The sequence below is a fragment of the Tamandua tetradactyla genome, chromosome 3, assembly GCF_023851605.1.
Source record: "Tamandua tetradactyla isolate mTamTet1 chromosome 3, mTamTet1.pri, whole genome shotgun sequence".
Classification (NCBI taxonomy): domain Eukaryota; kingdom Metazoa; phylum Chordata; class Mammalia; order Pilosa; family Myrmecophagidae; genus Tamandua; species Tamandua tetradactyla.
In genome coordinates, this window is record NC_135329.1 from 57,053,671 (window position 1) to 57,077,471 (window position 23,801).

Below are 23,801 nucleotides of genomic sequence, written 5' to 3' on the forward strand. Positions count from 1 at the left end.
GGACATGTGTATTTAGCTAATTCCTTACTTAGACACATATTAATTGGAACTACTGAAATAATACCACTTTGCGCTCTCACAATTTTCCTGCAAAAGCTTTAACATTCCTGACAAATCTTCCAAGTGACCACAAGAATCAGATAAACTGAAATATGGGTAAATGTAAGTGAGGCTCTAATTTTTTCCAAATAACAATTTGTTAAGAGACAAAGAATTTGCTACCTCTTAACAAAACCTTTAAAACCACTGATCTGTAGGGCAAAGAATAAGATAAATATCTGTTAATGGGGGAAAAAACAAGGACAGCAAATAGAGTGTGCCTTTTGCAGTTTAAAACTCAAAGGGCTGTAGTTCAGTGGTTAAAATGTCTGTCTTCCATGTAGAAGACCCGGGTTCGATTCCCAGACTATGCACCACCTCCCAAAAAACAAAGCTTATAGGGCTATACACCCTATGGGTGACTTTTATTATATGTGAACTACACATTAAAATAATGTTAAAAATACAGAGTTCCCATATACCTGTAAATTCCCTGCATGTTTTTTCTGTAAACCTATAAAAACTTCTCTAATAAAAAAATTAATAAAAAAATTTGATTCTGGCTTTAGATTTAAAGCTCCTCTCCGTGCCCCATCCCTAGGACAGGTGTAGGTAAGAAGCTAGCATTCTGGAGGTAGTGAAGGGAGAGGTCTACTGCTTCTCTCTTTCTCCGAGGAGGGAGAGGATTTAAAGAAAGCAGTTTAAGAGAAAAGTTCTTACTAAATTGGCCCTGTCTTTGTGATCTGGCATTGGGGCTTTCTGGACTTGGCAGATGTTTTAAATTGACTTTTTTGCATAAACACTTCTGGGTTCTTCCAAGACCCATTCCAACATCCTGTGGGTTCACATGACAAGAGCTAACATCCTTCTGTTCCTAAGGGTCCTTTATTTCCTTAATTTCTCTCTGAAGACTATTCATCCCCCTTGGCCATCCTCTCAGGCTTGATCACATACTTTCTTTCTTAAGTAGCCCATCTTGGGTCCATGGGAAAATTACATTGTTTGCCCTAACAGGATCTGGAAATAATATTGTACTACTACTCAGTGAGTGCAAGAATTCAGGAAAACTGGAAATCCTATCATGAAGTAGCCATGATAAGCAACCACATGACTCCTTCTTGGCTCTGACCTCTGAGAGACCAGCCAGTCGTCCTCTAGCTCCTTAGATTTTCCAAATGGAAATAAACATCATGTCTCCCAAGCCTTAAGTTCTCTTGGTAGTCTCCTTAAAGCATCTTCCTTTGATTTAGAGTGAAGAGAGTCACCAGCTACCACTCCCCCTTGAGAGGAAGAGGGAACCACAGCATAATAAAACAGGGATTTCCAAATCTTCTCTCCTCCAATCTCTTAATTCTCAACCATTTTAAACCTGTTGGGCATTTAAGTGAAAGATGTCCTTATACATATTTCGGAGCCCTGTCAAACACTTAACTTTTTTTAAAAATTAAACCTCTATTTGAGCTAACTGTAGATTCTCATACAGCTGTAAGAAATAATACAGTGAGATCCCAGGAACCCTTTGCCTAGTGTCTCCCAATGTAACGTAACATAGTAAATCATTAATAAATCATAGTAAATATAACATAGTAACCATTATAGCACAATATCACAACCAGGTTTGAAAAAAAGTTTAAAAAAATTTTGAAGACCAGTATATTTTAAGTGACCTTTCATCCTCAGGTCTTATTGTGCTGCTTTCCTCACATTAACCTTGCATTGCCTTCCTTATCCTTTCAATGCTTCTCCGCTCCATTCAAAAAATTAAAATGTCACCTTCTGGGTAATGTGCCAAATGGGAAAAGCAAGGGTGCCAATAATATGTCAACTCTTCACTGAAAGCTGGTTGTACTTACTTCATCAGCTTCTGTTTTGTGGCAGAATCTTTGAAGCTTCTGAATTCTTCTCCTGCTTTGATCTCGTAAAACTGGGGCTTTAGTACCGTCTGCTGGTCCTCCTTGAATTGTTTCTGCTGCTTCAGCTTTTCCTCCTGGTGGAGAAGTCTGCGCTGTTTCCTGACCTCTTCAACCCAGTCTTTTTCATCATCTGAACTCTCAGAACTTTCTGCATCACTTGGTTTTCCTTCCGGTTCTTCCTCCTCTTCCTGAAAGCAAAAATAGTCAGCAGCAGCCCCCTGCCCACAACCAAACACTGATTATTTTCTTTTAAATAGCATTAGCCCATTAGAGTACGTGACAGCTGCTACATAATACAAAACTGAAGAAATGCCATAATTAAGTAGGATACACTCCTGAGCTAACTAGCAAACAAATTACATCTCAAGTATATTCAAAGATTCTTCTACTTTACACAGTTAACTTTTATCTTAAAGAAATAGCAGCAAGTTCTAAACGATAAGATGAGGGGTGTATTACTTGCTCATGATGTTCTTGTTGCTCTAGAAGTCTTAATTTCTTCTTTCTTTTTTCACTAATTTTTGAAACGAGTGGATTCAAAAGTCTGAATTCTTCACTTTCTTCATCTACTTGGAAGTCAGGGTTCTCAAACATAACTTTAAATCGATCATCAGTAAGAATATTAGGAAGGCTCTATAAGAAAAAAGGGAAAGTCTATGTAAAACTTTAACCTATGAATAAAATCTGACAAGAAAGAAATGGCTCAGAAGCATTTATTTTATTATCTATGAATAAGCTGAATAAGGCATAAATTATTACGTCATTGTGAAATTTCTTTAGAGCTAGTTTCCAGAACTTTATAATTATACCTGGTTTTTGTTTCCCAACAACAAAACTTCTATTAATCTCCTTTGCAGATGATCTATAATACTTGGCCATTACACACAGTAAGCTAAAAACCAGCCTTGTGGTTAACTGCATGCTTAACTCATTAGGATGAATTTTCTTCAATTAATATTTGTAAGGCAAAAACACTTTGCAAGGAAATATGCAATTTTTTGAAACATGTTTTTCAAACATGACTACTACACTGAATTAAAATTAGTGAATCTTTAAAATTCATATTCTGAAACTAGGAAAGAAAGCATAAGATAATATGTCAATAATTAACATGGCAGGGCTAGTGGGGGAGGTGTTTAACTTCAAATGAGTCACTTGGAAACAAAAGGGATATTTCCATCCCTAAGAAGATAGCTTCATCAGTTTTTTTCCCAAAGCATTTTAATTGTTCTCAAAGGAAACAGTGTAAGACTGCCATTTTGACATATACTAAAACTTTGGCAGAGAGGATTGTGGGAAGATGGCAGAGTGGGAATCTCCAGGAATCAATCCCTCCACTCAAACAGCTGTAGAATTGGCAGGAATTGTCTGAATCAATTATTTTGAAACCTTGGAGTCTAGCGGAACACAGGGCAGCATCCACGGAGGAACAGGAGTAAGAGGCTGGCAAACTGTGATCAAGTGGTGAGTTTCGCCCTCCCTGCAGTGGCTATATTCCCTTTCACCAGTCACATGGCAGGGAGCACAGGGGATTGGGGCTCAGGTTTTTGGTGCAGCTTGCTGGTGCGTGGGTGGATCTAGTCCTCCAAACTCCAGGGCTGTGTGGTCTGATTGCTGATCATTACTTTTGATCAGCAACTTCAGATGGCTGAGGGCAACAACTGTTTTAAACCCCTCAGGCAAAAGCGACAGAAGAATCTTAGAGACAGCAAACCTTCAAAACTATAGAAAACAGTTCAAGGGCTGCTGGAACCCCACAAGTGCTGAATTAAGAAAACACAACTTCAAAAACCATAGAAGAAGCTCTTGACACACTTGCTGATCCCTCCCCTGCTCCATTCACAACAGGCACAGTCAGCTCACACACCCATTGTCCCTGGCCCTGTCCCAGAGGAAGAAGAGTAGTCCCTGTGCATTTCTAGGGTATACGTATGTCAGTGCCAATCTAGCCACTGGACATCTGAGAGAGTGAACTAGGGGAACTTGTCTTATGCTTACCCTCCCATAGCTTGTCCTGAGGGCAGAGAAGGGGCTTGTAGATAGCTGGGACAGTATGAGAAACAATGAAATTGAAGCGCCTGGTGCAAAGGACTACTCGCATTGAGTAACTGAAGAGAGAACCCAGGAAAAGGGGGAGGTCTACTTCAAAGGGGGCAGAGGAGGCCTTCACTCTTAAGTCCCGTGGACTATAAAGGGGAATTCCTAGGGCCTTTAGCAAGCACAAGCCAAGGAAAAGAAACAGGCCATGAAGTTCAGGTTCCAGGCAGGCTCAGATAAGACTAAGAGGCACTTCCTATTTGTCTCAGACTGATCTTTTTTTTAATATTTTATTTTTTAAAAATATAACAACATACAAACACAAACATTCTTACCATATGATCATTCCACTCTTGGTATATAATCAATAACTCACAATATCATCACATAGTTGTATATTCATCACCATGATCACTTCTTAGAATATTTGCAACAATTCAGAAAAAGAAAAAAGAAAAAAACGCATACATACCATACTCCTTACCCCTCCCACTCACTGACCACTAGTATTTCCATCTACCCAATATATTTTAGCCTTTGTTTCCTCTATTTTTTCTATACTCCTTATCACTCCCTTTCATTGATCACCAGCATTTCAATCTACTAAATTTATTTTAACATTTCAGACTGATCTTCTTGATAGGAGGGCTAAGCTCTGAAGACCACAGCCAAAGCAAAGCTAATTTGCAAAAACGGTGAAAAGTGCTTTCTGCTTTGGTCTGTTCCTTCTGATTAACTCCAAGTATTCAAGAAAATCTGTTATATAACTAGATACATACAAATTTAAGGAACAGATCAGGGACTAAATCCCAAATTTTGCCCTTTAAAATATTAAAATGTACAGTGTACAGCAAAAGGTTGTAAGACAAATGAAAAAAATAAACAGGAAATTATGGCCCATCTAAAGAACAAGCTAAAAATCCCAGAAACCATCAGTGAAGAAGATTAGATTTTCAACTTGCTGGACTGAGACACACACAAAAAAAGATCTTCAATACGCTCAAGGAGATAAAGGAAAACATGGAGAAAGAACAACAGGATATGAGTAAAACAATTAATGAACAATATGGGAATCTCTCCAAAGAAATATTGGAGTTACAGAACACAATAACTAAAATGAAAAATTACCTAGACAGTTTCAACAGCAGATTGGAGACGGCAGAAGAAAGAAGCAGTGATCTTGAAGACAAGAGAACTGAAACGATTGAGGGTGAAGGGCAGAAAGAAAAAAGAATGAACAGAGCCTAAAAGGCCTGGGACACCATCAAGCATACCAAAATATGCATTATAGGCATCCCAAAAGGAGAAGAAAGAGAGAAAAGGACAGAAGCAATATTCAAACAAATAATGACAGAAAACATGGCAAATTTAATGAAAGACATGAATGTGCACATTTGAGAAGCCCAACAAACCCCAAAAAGGATAAACTCAAAAAAAAGCATGACAAGACACATAGTAATCAAACTGTCCAATACGAAGGACAAGCTTAAGATTAAACAATGAGTTATTTACAAGGGAATCCCAGTAAGATTAAATCCCAATTTTTATGAGAAACCATGAAGGCAAGAAGGCAGCTGTATGAAATATTTAGAGTGTGGAAGAGAATAACTGCCAACCAAGAACTTTATAAATGGTGATACTGTCTTTCAAAAATGAGGGTGAGCTCAAGACATTTCCAGACAAACAAAAGTGAGGAAGTTTATTACCACTAGACCTGTCATACAAGCAATTCTAAAGGAAGTTCTTTAGATTTGAATGAAGGGACACTAGATAGTGAATCAAAACAGCATAAAGAAATAAAGACCTCTGGTAAAGGTAACCCCATGGGTAATGAGAAATGTCAGCACTATTGTATTTACTTTTTGTTATGTAGCTCCACTTTTTATTTCTTACAGGTGCTAAAATGCAAATGCATAAAAAGTAATGATAAGTCAATGGTTTTGGATATATAATGTACAAAGACATAATTTGTAACAAGTATTAAAGAAAAGGGAGGAGGGACTGAGGAGCAGAGGGTCTGTGTATGTGCTTTTATTGAAGATAAGTTGGTATCAAACCAAATATCATCATTACAAATTTAGGTGATAATTTTAACTCCATGGTAATCATAAAGAAAATACGTGAAAAATATACTGAGAGAGAAATGAGAAGGGACTAAAAATTATACTATACAAAAAAAGAGATAAATAAAGAAGTAGACATTAATGGAAGAATTGAGGGTAAAAAGGACAAAAGAGTAAAATGGCAGAAGAAGTACTGCATTATCAGTAGTTACCCTAAATGTAAATGGATTATACTCTCTAGCCAAATGACAGTGATAGGCAGGATGGATGAAAACGCATGAACCAAGTATATGCTATTTACAAGAGACTTATCTGAAATTCAAGGACATCAATAGGTTGAAAGAGAAAGGAAGGAAAACTATACCATGCAAGTAGTAACCAACAGAGCTGGGGTAGCTATGCTAGTATCAGATAAAATGGACTTCAAATAAAAAAATCATCTCAAGGGACAAAGCAGGTCATTATGTACCAAAAAAGGGGTAAATTCAACAAGAAGACACAACAATTATAAATATATATGCAATTATATTGACAGATTTGAAGGGAGAAACAGAAGGTTCTACATTAATAGTAGGAGATTTTAACATACCACTTTAAAAAATGGATAGGATATCTAAATTGTACAGTTTCTATTTGGACTGACGGAGAAGTTTTGGTAACAGATGGTGGTGATGGTAGCACAACATCGAGCATGTAATTAACAGCACTGAATTATATATCTGAATGTGGTTAAAAGGGGAAATTTTTAAGTTGTATAAATGTTCCTAGAATAACATTTTAAAAATTAAAAAATTGGACTTTACAACAAACAGTGAACCATATCGTAAACTATGGACTATAGTTAATAGTACAATTATAAAAATGTTATTTCATGAATTGTAGCAAATGAACCACACTAATGCATAGTGTTAATAATAGGTTTGTATATATTTTATGCATAATTTTTCTATAAACCTACAGCTTCGCTAATTAAAGAAAAACTTTGGATAGCTAAGGACAGACACTAAATTCCTTTTTATCTGTACCATTTTTGAACAGAAAGTTTTCTGAAATACATTGCAAACTTGGATGACAAAGAATCACACATATTCAGGGCTCTCTAACTACCCCTTATCTGCTATAACCTGGGACATCAGGTAAACCAACCTTCTTAGAATGGTTTAGAAATTAATGTAAACAGCCTTGAACACAGACTGGAAAAGCTAACCTATTTGTGAGAGATTCTAGCTCTGAGCAGACAATTTTACTCTCTCCACTTTTGAGTAAATGAGGTTGTAAGTAGTTGAGTTCTGAATAGCTGAGGAGTACCTGCATAATCAATTTACAGAAATATTTAAGTCATGAGACATTAAGGAACTTGTCCTGTTTAATCACCTATAGGTACCTAAAAACTGAAAGACCCTTATCTAAGATTCTGTGATATACTGACTTCAACAAGTTTTCCCTAATTAAAAATCATTTTCAAGACACAGTTAGGTCATAGGAAGAAACAAAGACAGATGAGATATACCTCCTCATCCTGAGGCTAGCTCACAATCTAGGATAAAAGCAAAAAGCAAATATACAACACGGAACCTTATGAAGGATGTTGAAAAAAAAGAGTTAAAAGTGGTACAAAGGCAGAGGTAAAAAGTCATTCCAAATTTTATCTTAGTTGTTAAAATCTAAGATGTTCTAAGATGTCTTAGAACATCTTAGAAGAGCTCTCCAAGGACCTGGTACCTGGGAAGAAGCTTGAAAGATGAGTAAGTTTCAAGAGAAAACTGAAGTAGCATTTCCAGTAGGCTGAGACTGGTGAAGAATCTGATGAAGAATAATGGTATAATCTATGAAAGCATTTTTTGATGAAGCCAAATTGTAAAGAATTTTAAGTAACACAACTTTCATTTTGAAAAGGAACTAGTTGGAAGAAGAAAAAGAGAAGGAGGGGGAAGAAGGAAATGGATGATTATGGAAGGGTGCTTTAAGAACCTCAGAAAGAACTATGTGAAGAGTCCTCAGCAGCATGCAGTCTGGTGGGCCATTGTGGGAAAAACTGGAGTCAGAGGTCACCGTGGGCAGCTAGGAAAGGGAGCTGGGGCCTAAGTCAGGGCCGTGGTTATGGCAGGAAGGAGCAGGTCTTCTTAGCAGAGGATTACTGTGAGACATGTTTCTAAGTTAAGAGTTCATAGAGCCAGTGATGGATGAGATACAGGTTTACAAGTTAAAAACAAGGAGATAAAATTCTCTCAAGTGCCTAGTTTAAGGTGACCAGAAAGCTGGTGAAACAATGAGTTAGGATTCATCATTGGAGATCATAAAAAAAAAGAGGTTTACAGCAGAATGAAAAGCAAGAAATTATGTTCCATGCAAGACTGGTTAAGACTGTGGTACAAGGAGAACACCTATCTGGGTTCTGATGATTGCTGTTAGGTAGCTGGTTACAAGATGCAGGCTCTCAGGAGAGAGAGCAGAGGGCTAAAATGTAAAAATTGGAATTATCTGTGAATATGGGATAGGCAATATTCCCAAAGATGCAGATTTTTCAAATACATTCATTATGAAAATAATAAAACCCAAAGGGATCTTTCTTTTTCATCTTAATATTTTTTAAAGAAATAATTATATTTAATAAATAACAGAAAAATATTTAAAAGACTGTTGATGGAATTCTTAAGTTTTTTTTTTTTAAGTTAAAACAAATAAATTGCATTGCCTAAAGACAAGCATGCTTTGGATGAACAATTATAAAATTAAAAAACTCTTCTGACCTAGCTGTAAAATTATTTCCCCCAGGGACTTTTTCCTTGTCTAATTGTTTGTTTTCACAGCTGTCTTTAAAAAAAAAAAAGATGTAGTTAGTAATGTTCCAAAGTCGTTTACAAGTTCTGGGCTAGTAATGTGCCCTATAAACACACACACATATATATACTAAATACTTACCATTAGAATTGGGCAAACATCTTAGAGTACTGTTCATACCACAGCCCTACCTCAAAGAAGTGTATTTGAATATCTGAGTAGGCTGCTTATAATTATTATTTTGTTCTAACATTATAACTTATTTGAGGAATACTTGACATTTAAAAAATATTAATTTCTCCAGTGCTATGATATATATGAAATTAAGTTGGTATAGACATCTGAGTAAAGATGTGGTTGCAATACAACAATCTCCTTCTAATCACTCCTGAAACCCCACTGAAACAATAGAAAAGGGTTGGTTATTATTTTTTTTAAAAACTCATAAGGATGGATGAGGAAAGGAAAGGAACCAAGAGGAATAAAAAGCACAAAAGGAGGCTAGAAAATCTTTAAAACCCCTCCCCAAAAGAGTTAAGGGGAGGTTTGGATTTTTCATTTGGTGAGGGTATGTTTATTGGCTATTTTTCTCTTGGGAGCAATGAAAATTGTCCAAAATTGACAGCGTTGTTAGACTGCTGACTCTGGACACTACACATGATTAAAAAAAAACAAACAAACCCTCCCCAACTCTGCAATGCCCAGCAACTATCTCTTTAATTGGAGGATTCTTCTACAGAGTAGGTAAAAGAGGTGTCAGGGTGGGGAGAATTCAACACAGCGACAGTAAGGAAAATATTCTGGTGGCTAGTAACAAGGAGAGTAAAAGAATGTTTACACACCAGATACCAAGATGCCACCCCCATCCCACCCGAAGCTCTCTCTGCCCACAGTTCTCAGGCCTTCACCCTCCAAGCAGGAGAATCTGACAGCCAATAGAACTAACTAAAAACACTGGTTCTTGGAGCGTCCTTAAATGAACAGTGTGGCCAGATCACCACACAGTGATTAATGAAGCCACACCTCAGAGTCTCCATGAAGCTTTTTAAATCCCTCACTCTTAAGTATGAGAAAATAACCAAGTATCATCATAGCAGGAGGAAATTATTAAAAAAAAATTTTTTTTCAAGAAAATTCCCCAGCACCAAAGAACCTGACCTTCTAGACTAAAAGGCCCACCAACTAGCCAGCACTACGGGCTAGGCTTCCAGATTGAAAATGGACCCCCACGTGGCACACAGTCACCCTGTGTTAGACTTCCTTAGATTCTCCCTCTTGGCCTCTAGGAACTTTCTGAGGAAAAGAAGTGTATAAAGGAAAAAAAATTTTTGAGGCGTGTTTGAAAATATCTTCATTTATACCCTCACATTAAAAGATCGCTTACCCCAGTTGGAACACTAGGTTGAAAATTACATTCCTTCAGAATACTGAAGGGTCTTAGAATTTTTTATCCCACATGAGATAAGACAGAGGGAAACCCCAGATAAGAGCACAGGGAGATCCCAGGATTAGAAGGTAATCAGTCCAGAAAGGAGTAGGAAAAAGGATCTATAAGAGACTTGAAATTAACATAACATTTGATCTATATAAATATTTGAGATGAAATTGAGAAAACTGGAAAGAACTGGGGATTAATTAGTGATAACTACATAGAAAACACAGCAGAAAAGACAATTATCTCTAGTAAAAACAAATGTGCAGGAAATGTAATCATAGATCACTATGGAATTCTGTCTTGGCTATAAATAACATTTACATAGTCATAGCATGTAAATGCTAAATACTGATTTAATAAAAATTACAACACAACTTTATCTGGGAAGGAGAATACAGGGATGGGAAAGGTCAAAAAATCTTGAGTGGGGAGGGGGAAATGGGCCCCTTAATAACAATATCCGTTTTCAGCACTGAAGCAGTTAGATAGTAGTTGCCCAGATATCCCTCCAAATTGAGAGATAATCATCAAATGAGAGGGAGGAATTGTAACCAAGAAATCAGAATTCAAGGGATGATTTTGATTACTGAATCATTATATAGATATTCCTTTCTGCTTTCTGGCATACTGGAGTAGACAGAGGGAAATTCCTGAAATTTCTAAATTGTAACACAGCTGCCTTGATTTCTGATAATGATTGTATAGCCCTTATCTTCTGCCCCTGTGATCATAAAAACCTTGGGACTAAGCTTCATTTGTACACAGTTATCCAGTTTTTCGACTTTAGAGTCTTGTAATCACTAAAGACAGCCCTTAATGTTTATTAATGAAGGGTCTTGGGTCAGCCGGAACTAACCCACCCCAAGTCCAAAGTAATCTTGATAACAGACTGGATCTAACCAAAATGGGCCCACCGACATACACAGCAGCTTAGACTTTAACCTACACGTCACCTATACTCTATTCAGTCATTTTCTTACACACATTTTGTGACTAAGCATGTAATCAATCTGCCCAGGCCAGATAATTGGATTACCTCTAATCATTTTACCTCATTATCCTAAACCCCGTCTATCTTTTCTATTTATTTCTCTAATAAAATTATCAGAATTACTGCAGTTTTGGGAGACAGATTTTGGGCTGCTGGGCAATCTGTTCTCCTACTACGTACCTAGTAATAAGCTCTTTCTAGCTTTGGAAAAAAAAACAGAAATACTATGGGTCAATGAAAGGGTGGGGTAAAGGGTGTGGGATGTATGAGTTCTTTTTTCTTCTTATTTCTTTTTTTGGAGTGATACAAATGTTCTGAAAATGATCATGGTGAAAACTATACAACTATGTGATGATACTGTGAGCCACTTATTGTACAATATTGTTGAATTGTATATGTGTGGATATTTCTCAACAAAAATATTAACCAACAAAAAAGAGACCCAGACTTTTATACCACCATAATCAGTTAAAAGGCAAGTGATTGCCTTGAAAGAGGTGAAAGTAGGGGTGGGGAGGACAATGGGATAGGCAATGTTCCTAACAAACCTTGGAGAACTACAAGTATTTAAAATTATGTGTATAAATAATTGGGAGGGAGGGGACAAGAGTTAAGGGGAGGTTTGGATTTTCTTTTTAGTGAGAACGGGTTTATAAGTTATTTTTCTCCTGGGAGTAATGAAAATTGTCTAAATTAAGAGTGTTGACGTTTGTATAATTAAGAGAGGATAATGTAAGACATGGATTGTTTAATTTGGACATTATCCATGATGCCCAATGGACGGAGGTGACTGAAGGATACATTGACTGAGAAGTAGAAGGGCAAACAGTGTGTGTGTGTATGTATATATATATATGATGGAATATTGTATGGTTACAGAAAGGAATGAGGTTGTGAGGCATGCAGTGAAGTGAATGACATTACATGGGTGTGCCAGTTCAAAGTATTACGTACCCCAGAAAAGCCATGTTTTAATCCTGACCCAGTCTTGTGGGAACAGCTGTTCCTTTTAATCCTGATTCAATATATAGGTTGGAGACTTTTGATTAAATTATATTCACAGAGATATGGTGCACCCAATTGTAGATATGACCTTTTGATTAGATGGAAGTTTGACCCTGCCCATTCAAGAAGGGTTTTGATTAGTTTACTGGAGTCCTTTAAAAGGGGAAACATTTTGAAGAAATGACAGAGCCAACAGAAATAGCAGAGCTGACACAGATGCTGACACTTGGAGAACAGAGACACAGATGTTTAGAAAGGCTTGGAGCCCAGCAGAAGTTGTCATGAGATGTCAAGCAAGCCAGAGCCTGGAGAGCCAAGGAATGCCAAGAGGTGTAAGTCAGCCCCAGAGAAGAAAAGTGAGGAACTCCCATAGGAAGAGGCTGAAAGCAACGGAGGCTAGGAGCAATATACTAGAACTGTGTTGGCTTTTATAAAGGGAATTTATTAAGTTACAAGTTTATAGTTCTAACGCCATAAAAAATGTCCAAACTAAGGCATCCAGATAAAGATACCTTTTAGAACCTCACCTACTCTTTGAGACCAAAGGATGAAAGGTTTATTTTGTCTGGATTCTAAATTTTCTGTAGCACATAATCTAATTCATCCTGTCTGAATAGCTCATGTAAACAACCCAAACACATGGAGCTCAGAATATGAATGAGGGCTTGTAATTCTGTATAGCTTAATATAATATCTGATACATCCCAGAGTATGCTGGAAAGATAATTTAAAAGTATTGGCAAAGACCCTCAAGGGAGTAGAGAAAAAATTTCGAACTATTAAGCTTTACTACTGGGGAAACCCCTGATATGTCACAAATATTAGGGACTGCCAAGTCACTAGGTTAAGCCCTTGTTCTTGAGGCTTGCTCTTATAAAGCTTATTTCTGTAGCGGAGAAGCTAAGCCTACCTACAGTTATGCCTAAGAGTTACTCCTAGAGGACTTCTTTTGTTTCTCAGATGTAGCACTGCAGGATTGATAATGCCTTCCTGACCAAAAGGGGGAAAAGAAATTTAACAAAATAAGGTATCAGTGCTTAAGAGAGTTCAAACAGAGTTGAGAGGCTATTCTGGAGGCCACGATTACACAGGCTTCAGTTAGATATTGTTAATTATCACGGTTTGCCAAATTCTAACCAAAACCATTCCTGTTAACCCTAAAGAATATCTAGAGCTCTATCTGAGATTCTATAAATGTTTCATGCACTAAGATTACTTTCTAGGAAATGACAACCTCCAGGTGGGTTACCAGGCCCATCAGATAAGTCCTGAAACCCAGAGGGGCCAGTCTCTCCAAAAACATGAATTAGTTCCATCCCCCTATCCCATATTATCAATACCCCTTTCCAATATGAAAAAGTTAGAATGGGCATAACTCAAATACCCCTAAGGACTGGGAGAAGGATCAAAGGAGAAGGAGGAGTTATAACAAGGAAGATAGGAATTAACAAATGAGTATGACTAGCAGAATCATTATATTGATTTCTTTTAGTCTTTACTATCTTGGAGCAGCTAGGAAGAAAAACCTAAATTTGTGCAACTATAACCCATATCAAACTCTAAAATCTGTTCTACAGCTACTTGTTACAATGTACCTTAGAATTTATTGCTTTTTTGGTATGTATGATATATTTCACAATACAAAAATTTTTTAAAATTTGTTTGAGTAATTGTAGTAAAAAAAATAACACCCTACGTTGCAAAAAGCAATCTCAAGTTGGTACCAAGAAAGCTTTTTAAAAAAATAACATCTTAGAAAAGTACAACAAGTAAGGTACCAGTGGCTGAGAGAGTTCAATCAGAGTTGAGAGGCTACTCAGGAGGTCACTCTTACACACGCTTCAGTTAGACACTGCTGAAGTTAGACATTACCTATCATAACTTGCCAAACCCCAACCAAAACTATTCCTGACAATCCTAAAGAACACCTAGGGTATTATATAAGATTCTACAAAGGTTCTATGCACTAGGGTAACTCTCCAAAACCTAAAACCTTTAGATGGGTTCCTGGACCAGATAAGTCCTAAAATGCAGAGGGGTCAGATTCTCCAGAATATTAACTAGTTCCATCCCTCTACCCCATATTATTGAAGTCCCTTCCAATGCGAAAAAGTCAAAATGTACTGGTATAGCCCAAATGCCACGTAAGAGTGGGAGAAAGATTAAAGGTGATGGTGGAGTTATATCGAGAAGTTAGGGTTCAACAAATTAGTATGACTGTTGAATCACTGTATTGATATTTCTTTTAGTCTCCAGTAACTTAGAGCAGCTAGAAGTAAAAACCTAATTGTGGAATCGTAACCCATATTAAACTCTGAAATCTGTTCTACAACTAATTGTTGTGATGTACTTCAAAATTTATTGCTTTCGTGTATATGTTATTTTCCACAAAAAAGAAAAAAAAGTTGATTATGATAAATGCACAGCTATATGATATTGTGAACCACTGATGGTACACTTTGGATGATTACATGGTACATGAATACATAATAAACATCAATAAAAAATAAATGATTGAAAAAAAAAGATCAAAGGAGAAGGTGGAGTTATAAAAGAGAAGATAGGATTTAACAAACGAGTATGACTCCTGAATCATTATATAGATATTTCTTTTAGTCTCCAGTGTCTTGGAGCAGCCAGAAGGAAACTAAAATTGTGGAACTGTAACCCATACCAAACTCTGAAACCTGTTCCATTAACTAATTGTTGTGGTGGGCTTTGAGATTTATTGCTTTTTTGTATATATGTTATTTTTCACAATAAAAATAAAATAACATTTTAGTTGCTACAACTGGCTTGATCTATTTCCCTAGAGAAATGAATTATTACTTCCACAGTATCCTAGCCACAAAACACACATAGCTGATAGATGTCACATATAGCAAAACTTGACTTTCTTGGATTCTGCTGCTTGCAGAATCCAAGAAAAGTATATTCATACAAGTCAAGAAGACCTTAAGGCAATAGCCTCAGCCAGTCTTCTAATTTGATATTCATAATTTTAACATTTGATGTAAAGGGTAACGGGCTAAAAATGACCCTTGTAGGAAAAATGGCTCTAAAACTCAAACTCTTATAAATCAAATGGATTTCTGATGCTCGTAGTATCAAAGTTTCTTGAAATACTAGGAATTCAAGACATATTTGTTGAAAAAATACATGAATTAGTTATTAGAATTAATACCACCAAGTTTCTAAGTTTGTCTAGATAATGCTTACTGATGTTATGTGGTGGGTCTCATTCCATTTTGAGTTCAACATCAACTCTATTGGAACTGAAATATCTTATTATGCTTTTATATATTATTAGTGGTAGCAATATTTGTGAAAATATTTTGCCTCTATCAAATTTCAGTTGCAACCAAAGCAGAAAACAATTGCAAGACAATGACTTTCAAATCAGGAGATATCAGAGCTATTAAAACTCTTGAGGTTTAGATGGGCTGAGTTCAAAGGCAAGACTAATGACCTACTAATGTATTTAACAGTCCTTTCAAATATTATTTACAATTATAAAGAAGGATTCTTTCATTAATTCATGAATGAGTTTTAAAGCCTTTGTCTGAACATTAATAAAACTAGATCATCACGCATTTTCTAAGAACTGCCTCTGATTTTTAAAGAGCCATATACAAATACTCTGAAAAGAAAATGAACTCTGGGAATAGGGCCTGATTAAGGTCATTAAGATCAACAATAGAACTAGCAGTAAATTTTAAATACTTCACATTCTAGTAGAATTTTGTCATCGGGAGACATGGATAAAAAGGCAGCACTTTTGGAGAGAAACTGCTGTTTGATGGAAGAAGATAAGACTGTCTTAGGTTCTTCCTCCTTGCATTTGCTGTAGAAACTGTACTTAGCATGGTGATTCTTTACAGGATGACACACAAATAGCTTCTGAAATAATAAATACCATCTCAATTGTACAGAAGAGATCTATAGCAGTAAATGAGATATCAATGAAATACAGATTTAACTGGAGATAACATACATGCAGTCCTCCACTTTGCATACTTCTAGTGGTGTAATTAAATAACACCAGTTCCCAATAACACAGTTCAAATTTCAGTACCACGGTATAGTAACTGTAAGTCACTGCACAAAATATAAAGCACTGTTAGCTCTTTAGTACACAAATCACTACATAAATGATAGATGCACATCATTACCATGAACAACCATGTTATTCTTTCAGAATTTGCCAGTGATCAGTCACTATGCATGTGGTACTCAATTCACACAAGGACAGCAAATCATGTAGTTGTGCTGCCTCCTTATCTCCCAATTGCAAAACCCACATGACATTTTACAAATATGGGTAACTAAAAGAAAGAATTGACCAACAAAAATGAAAGTGCAGCAACAGCAACAACAAAAAGACAAACTGCATCAACTGCAAACGGCGTCACAGAAGTAAGAGCTGACATGGCAATGTAGACACTGCTGCCCTTTGAGATACACTGGATAGGCAGCCAGAGGAGCTTAGTGAAGGAGAACGTATCAACGTAAATGAGGAAAATGACTGAGAAAGAGGATGAAAATGTTCCAGAAAAGTGTTGCTGGCAAAAAACTTCACCTTAAAGGAAGTCAAGATTCCATAATATTGAAAGGGCAAAGGATAAGATGTTGGAGGCCCATCCAAACTTATAAAGGAGTATAACAATTTGCCAAGGCAAAGAAAAGAAGCTTGCTTTGTATTATTTGACAAGAAGAAGAAAGCAACTATTCAAATGACTATGGATAAGCTTTCTACATAAACTTTCTAATGTTTTGAATTACAGTGTACTAAATGGATATTAGCTTTTCTACTTTTTAATATCCATATATATTTAAAATAAACTGTAAGCAAGTTTTAAATGTTTTGACAAAAAAATTTTAAAAGCAAGGAACAATCATAATTTTTTTGATTGATCATTAAGATTGCTCTGGAAAAAAAAAAAGATTGCTCCATATGGCTTCAGCTAACGTGGTCATTATCCAGTGCTGTTATGCAAAGCAAGACCTGACTATCTTAAATCTTTTCTGGCTGCCCACTCTCCCAACAAAACTCTACCAAAGAAAAGAAGAAGGAGGTTTTTTAGGATGTATACATCTGCAGTCTAAATTAGCTTAACTTTCTTCTTACTAAACCCTTATGGCATGTAAATAAAAAAATCACTTCCATTTAGCTTTGAAAACAACATTGCGAAGTTGCAAAGTTACCTCCCTAACAATCCTCAGGCTTGGCTAAAGATGAATGAGAATACTCTCAGGAAAAAGCCAACCGAGCAGGAAGCACGTACATTTTAAACAATTTAAGATATATGTATACATTCATGTAAAGTAATGTAATTAGGTAGTTGCATAGCCATAGCATAAGGCAGAAATTTAAGCAATAAGTTTAGATAATTCTCTAAACATTGGAATACTATTCATGTAATGAATAATGGGAATACAAAGACATATATTTAAATACTTAAAGAAGGCTTCCAAAAGTTTAAGATTTCCTGTGGTCTTTAAATAATATAATTAAAGTAGGCAAGGAGGAGGAATGCAATGAAGATAAGGAATTATAAGAGAATAAGAGGGAGTTGTGAGTTTGACTCCACTTAGAAATCACGGCACTGAAGAGCTCTTAGTGATGATCTATCAATAAAGAGATGGTCTAACAATTAGCTTAAATAAATTAAAAGCAAATTATAGTACAATCATAAGATAGAATATGTAGTCATTAAAAACATTCACAAACAATTTTTAACAAGATGGGAAACTATGTTAATTTACAGAATCAGGATAAATATTTTATATATACAAAATGATCTTGCCATAGTTTATAATTTTAAGAAACAAAAAAGAAGGGAATTCACTGAAATACAAATAATGTCTTTCTGTGGGTAGAAGAATTTATGGGTGACTTTTTTATTTATAGCCTTTTTTTCTATTATAAACTTTCCATTCTCAGCACAGACTATCTTAATATGTACTGATAAAAAATTACATGTATTTTCAGAATAAAAAGAAACTTTAAAAAGATACAGGTTAGTATAAAGAAAATTGAGAAACAATTTATCAATTTTTCTCTGCTTTCTAAAAATCTTACCTTAACTTTCTTTTTCCATGTAGATTTCTTCTTCTCCTCCTCTTCCTCAATTAATTTAAGTGCCAGCTCTTTGTTAACTTTTGGTAATTTCTAGGAAAAAAAAATTACTAAGATACCTACATTTTAGTTTTAAAGGTTAATAGTTTTATATGGAGTATAATTTCACAAGTAGAAGATACCTCATGCTTATTTTTAAAATTTCATTATCCCCAGAATAGGACATAATATGGACAGAAGTGATGTTATCAGGCGGGTTAAATGGTGCAAAAACAGTGGCCTCACTAAAAGAATGCAGTCTCATCCACATCCATGGCTTTTCCAGCACACTGAGAAATCACACTGGGAGAAGTCACATTTTGCCTAGATCAGCCATAGTGGCCGAGGACCCACATGTGATTCACAAGAAGCCGTAAGGCTAGTATTGTAGCCCCTGGCTGAAGATGCGGGGAACTGCTAAAATGCTTGATCTTGAAGATCAGCTGTACTCTTTCCTGGTCCTGCAATGTCAAATTGCTAAAGGGAAGTCTAGATGTAAGTCTTGTCAGATAAGCTCTTTGGATAAAGTTATAAGCTATTTATTATCCTTTTCAGCGTAGTACTTTATGTTTCATGGTATAGTTAAGTAAAAAGTACTATAAATAGCTGGGGCAAAAGTATTACTATATCCCAGGTTCCTCTTGCCAATATATAAATTCATCACCCTTAAAAACTTTTAACAAAGAGATTAGAAAGAGGAAAAAAATACTGAGGTAAAGTCAGAAAACAGTCACTCATCTTCTGTACTGAAATAATATAAATATATTTTTACCAATATTGTTATAAATATTTGTATCATTTGGTAATCAAACTAATGAAGAGACTGGGAAGGATGGGGCTTGCTTTTTCCCGTTTGGGTCAGCATGGGGGTACCAACAGTTCTTTGCCCCAGCAGCAACAGGGGACTTCCAGTAACAGTGGTGGGTTCCAGTTTGCTGTCTCACTATGCCTCAAGGAGCTCTGCGCCAGCCTGTGGTCCTACATCCATAGGGCCCCCTTCTTTCCTGCACTCTAGGCCTATAGTTTACCACCTGTAGTCACTACCTCTCTTATTAATACCACAGTGTTTTGGCCTTTTCAGTTCTCCAATACCTGGTTAACAATTCCTTATATGAAAATAACTGGTGTAGTTTCTGTTCCTGACTGGATCTTGGATTCCCCAAGATACAACTAGATACAATCAATTATATAGCCAAAGGTCAGTGAGAAGTAGATATTAGCAAAGTCCCAATACAACAGAAACTGAAAGTTCATTTGAAAATGCATCAGATTTTCTTCACAGAGCTGAGAGTATCGGCTCATCTGGCATTATTTCTGACAACATAGTGCTCGTAATGAGAAAATCATAGAGAATAAATCCTCATAAGAAATAAAATACACCAAGAAATATTAATAAAAGACAGGAATTAAGGATGGAAAACTAAGAAAAGGATGGCAGATTAGTACAATACTATACAAAATGAAAATTAAGTACTTTTGCTGGTAAATTCAGTGAACACAATTTACCTTTAATTGCACTCTCTGTGCACGTGTTTCTTCTATTTTCTGTCGAATTTTATCTTTCCTATATTCTTCATAAGCAAATGGATTTACCATCAATTTCACCTTTTCAAAATGAAAAAAAAAACGTTAAAATAAAAGAATCATATTTAACGACATATTTCATAAATACCAAGTCTATTATATTAAAGAACAAACATCTTAAAAATCTTATGTATTATGAAATTGCAAACAAGTAGAGAAGATATTGCTATATAGAGAAGTTACCTAAAATAATCACAAAAAACCAAATGCAATTTTGTCACCTAAATAACTGTAATTTTGTATTTACCTTGTGATAGAGTCTTATATCCATGAAAAACCCATGCATATACGCCCTGAGAAAAGGTGATCCAATGAGATGTGTGAGCCCTAGGAAATAATAATCAGAAGACAGGTCCGTATGAAATCTCGATAAATTAAAGTTTTTCTTAGACAACAATTTGGTTAAAATATTTCACTTTTGAGTAAAAGTTTAAGGAATGGAATTACTAATCTTCAATCAACTACAGAGTGAGTTTTAAATCCACTTCACAATAGCACCCTTACTTACATTAAATGTAAAGACTAACCATACAAATGATGAGAAGGTCTTAATGAACCATGAAAGATTGGTAAAGAAGGGCTTCTTATACTAGTGGTTCTCAGATTTCCGGATTCCATGAACCAGCTCAACTTAAAAAATAATTTGGGGGATCGACACTAGGTTGCCAACTTTCACACTCCCAAGTAGTGGTGGTGAAGGGAAAACACTATCATCTGCCATCATTTCCAAAAACAAAGTACACTGTTGCAACAACAACGGCATAAAAGTCCATCTTCCCAAGAAATGAGAGCTGGCAAATTTATACTATCATCTATAAGCACACATATACACATTAACAAACATTACAAACACACACGCTTCAGTACAGACTAACAAAAAGTTCATGTTCACGGCCTTAATCCTTCACAGGGTTTCCTAGTTTTAATGCAGAATAATACGCTTAGAACTAGTGGTGCTGGTGGTCAACTGAGGATGCTCTACTCATCTCACAAATTATTTACTAACTACAAATACTTACACATAAAAAGTTATGAGAATATTTATCTTCAAAATAAGACCATAGGATGGGCAACGGTGGCTTAGTGGCAGAGTTCTTGTCTGCCATGCCAGAGACCCAATTTCCATTCCCAGTGCCTGCCCATGTAAAAAAAAATAGTAATAAAATAAGACCATGTGTGATATACTCAACCTAAAAATTAGCTTTATCTGGCATAAAACTGTCTTTCCAAGGAAAACATAACTCTGATTTCCAATTTTATAAATGAACACCCATCCATAAAGACAGGAAAATCAGGCACTTGGGGAAAATCATAAAAGAAAGTAAATACGAAAATTTAAATTTAGGATTGTTTCACAAGCAATCATAAGATTTGGTTAGAAGAATACTTTCCTCAAATTCATTAGGCTAATAAAACTAGAGGATTTGGACTTTCTCATAGAGTCTTAAAAAATTAGATCTGAACCTTAATGAAATGTACCAGTGCACAGCAAGGAATTTATATAACAGCATATGTGCATTTATAGTCAATCTTTCCTTCAAATAGTTGATCTGATTAATTACCAAGTATGAAGTACATATACCAATGATAGCAAAAATAATTTTTGTTTCCTCATATTAATATTAGCCATATTAAACACATAGTTATCTCACAGAATAATCCCTATTTCAGTGAGGTTATAAATGATAATCAAGTAAAAACTTTTCACACTAAAATAATTTTAAACAGAAAATATGTCAGCAGCAGCATCTCCCATAAAAATAAAGTTTAAGCACCTTTTTTAACAACTTCCTTTCCCTGAGAATGTAAATAGGGTCCAGTGGGAAAGCCTGAGCCTTTTTAAACATTATGTTACCACTTCTACAAACTGATGAAAAAGATGGGCTACCATCAACAGATATTTCTGTGAATTAGAAAGCTTGGCAGACTCTGCCTCTCTTTGCAGCTGAGAAGATGGAAGTGCAACATGCCAAATCGATGCTGTTTGGATGTCTAGGTAAAAGTTGTCAATCACCCATTGCAGCAGCAGTTTTGAAAAACTTCTAACTGATCAAAATATTTCAGATAATTGGAGTACAGATGGTGCCCCAACATCCACAAATGAGGTAAGGAACCCTCCTGAGTATTAAGGGAGAAATTTCATGAAGTAACATGATATTTCTATGAAATCACATTGCCTGGCAGGCTACCAAAGAAGAGTTTGCCACATTTTATCATAACATTATGTATGGATAAAAGCAAGCCGAGAGATTTGAATAGAAAAGGTAATCAAATTAAGAACTTAGCAAAGCTTTTGCCCTACTTACTTGCAAGCTATGCTCCACAAAAACAACTTTTAATTGAAGATCTCTATTATGGGAATGATTCTAACTTTGAGACTGTGAACCAGCAGTACATTAGGTGCTGCAAAGCACTTTTGGAGAAGTCACAGTAAAGCTGACCCATTCATTCCTGAAGGCCAACAATGATTGACATCTTTACAGTGATGTTCTAGGTTTTCAGTCTATTAAAGTGCAATGTTTCGTTAAAAAAAAAAGTTTAAGGGCAGGCAACAGTAGTTCAGTGGCAGAGTTCTCGCCTGCCATGCTGGAGACCTGGGTTCAATACCCAGTGCTTGCTCATGTAATAAAAAATTTTAACAAAAGTTTAAGAACCTGTCTATTTATTTATTATATGATTCTATTTTTTTTTCCTATTTTCTTTTAACATACAACTTCTACTTTAAACCAAGGCAACTAAATTGCTTAGATTTTGCCAGGCCACTGGTATAAATATACTCTTCTGAGGGTCAGGATGGCCGAGGTAAAGAATAGGGACTCTAGGTTTAAATCCCAACTCTCTCTCATTTACTACCATTGAAATCTTTGGCAAGTTAAGTTGATTTTTTCTGTGCCTCAGTTTCCTCATCTATAAAGTGTAATCATAATAGTACACTCCCCATAAGACTGTGAGGGCTAAATGAGTTATAGATAAATTACATTTAGAATATTGTATAGCATTTAGTTAGCACTCTATAAGTTTTGATATTATTGAGAGGCATTTCTTGGTTTTGACCTTTAGACCTAAAGTAACTATTAATGTTTTACTACATTTGAGGATCTAATCTATGGGTTCTAAGCTTTTGGTTAGGTTTTCTACAGCCAAATATTAAAGGGAGCTAGAAATTATTTACTTGTGGTCTCTGAAGTATATTCAAAACCATATTCTACTCAAATAAAACGTGAAAGATCACCGCTTTTTTTTTCTTTGACATTTCTTCTACACATAGCTAGTATGCTAAATAAACTATTCTTTAAGAGTACAAACAAAATAATCTTATGACCATTTTTACCATAATTTTTTTTTACCTAAATTTTCAAGGTCTTTCTTGGTGACAAATTTATAATCATCGTAAACTGTGCTTTCTGGATTCTCTTCCAACTCTTCTGTCAAATTGTCCAAGAAGGAACACCACCTGGGAGCAGGACCCAAAACCTGTTGGCATTCATTAAGAGATTAAAATATGTTTATTATCATGATGTCGATTAAAAGTTATTTTACAACAACATTTCCTTAAATATGATTTAAAAAAATCCTTATTCCTATCAGCAGTATTAAAAAATAATTGCAATATAGTATGTATGATGAACAAATATAAAATGGAAGAGAATAAACAAAGTAGGAAGTATGTAGGCTTGTATGGGAATACAAAGATACTAATGAATAGACTTACATTAAAACTTTCAAAATACAGATAAATAATTCAGGTAACTTACAATAATTAACATCCATCACCTTCTTATTTCAAACAGGACCAGAATTTACAAAAGCATATTTGGTATACAAAATTTTTAAA

At 35.5% G+C, this 23,801-nt stretch overlaps 1 protein-coding gene across 3 annotated transcripts in view; it reads right to left on the reverse strand.

Annotated features, from left to right (window-relative positions):
- The window catches only part of NOL10 (nucleolar protein 10), a 156,498-nt gene that overhangs the window by 24,612 nt on the left and 108,085 nt on the right, over positions 1-23,801 (reverse strand). For all 3 annotated transcript variants that reach the window (XM_077153179.1, XM_077153181.1, XM_077153180.1), the window contains 6 exons: positions 23,314-23,440; positions 20,214-20,293; positions 19,889-19,987; positions 18,347-18,436; positions 2,412-2,585; positions 1,893-2,140 (listed from right to left, as the gene is read on the reverse strand). In XM_077153179.1, coding sequence (XP_077009294.1) covers positions 1,893-2,140; positions 2,412-2,585; positions 18,347-18,436; positions 19,889-19,987; positions 20,214-20,293; positions 23,314-23,440 — 818 coding nt within the window. The remainder of the gene's footprint in view (positions 1-1,892; positions 2,141-2,411; positions 2,586-18,346; positions 18,437-19,888; positions 19,988-20,213; positions 20,294-23,313; positions 23,441-23,801) is intronic.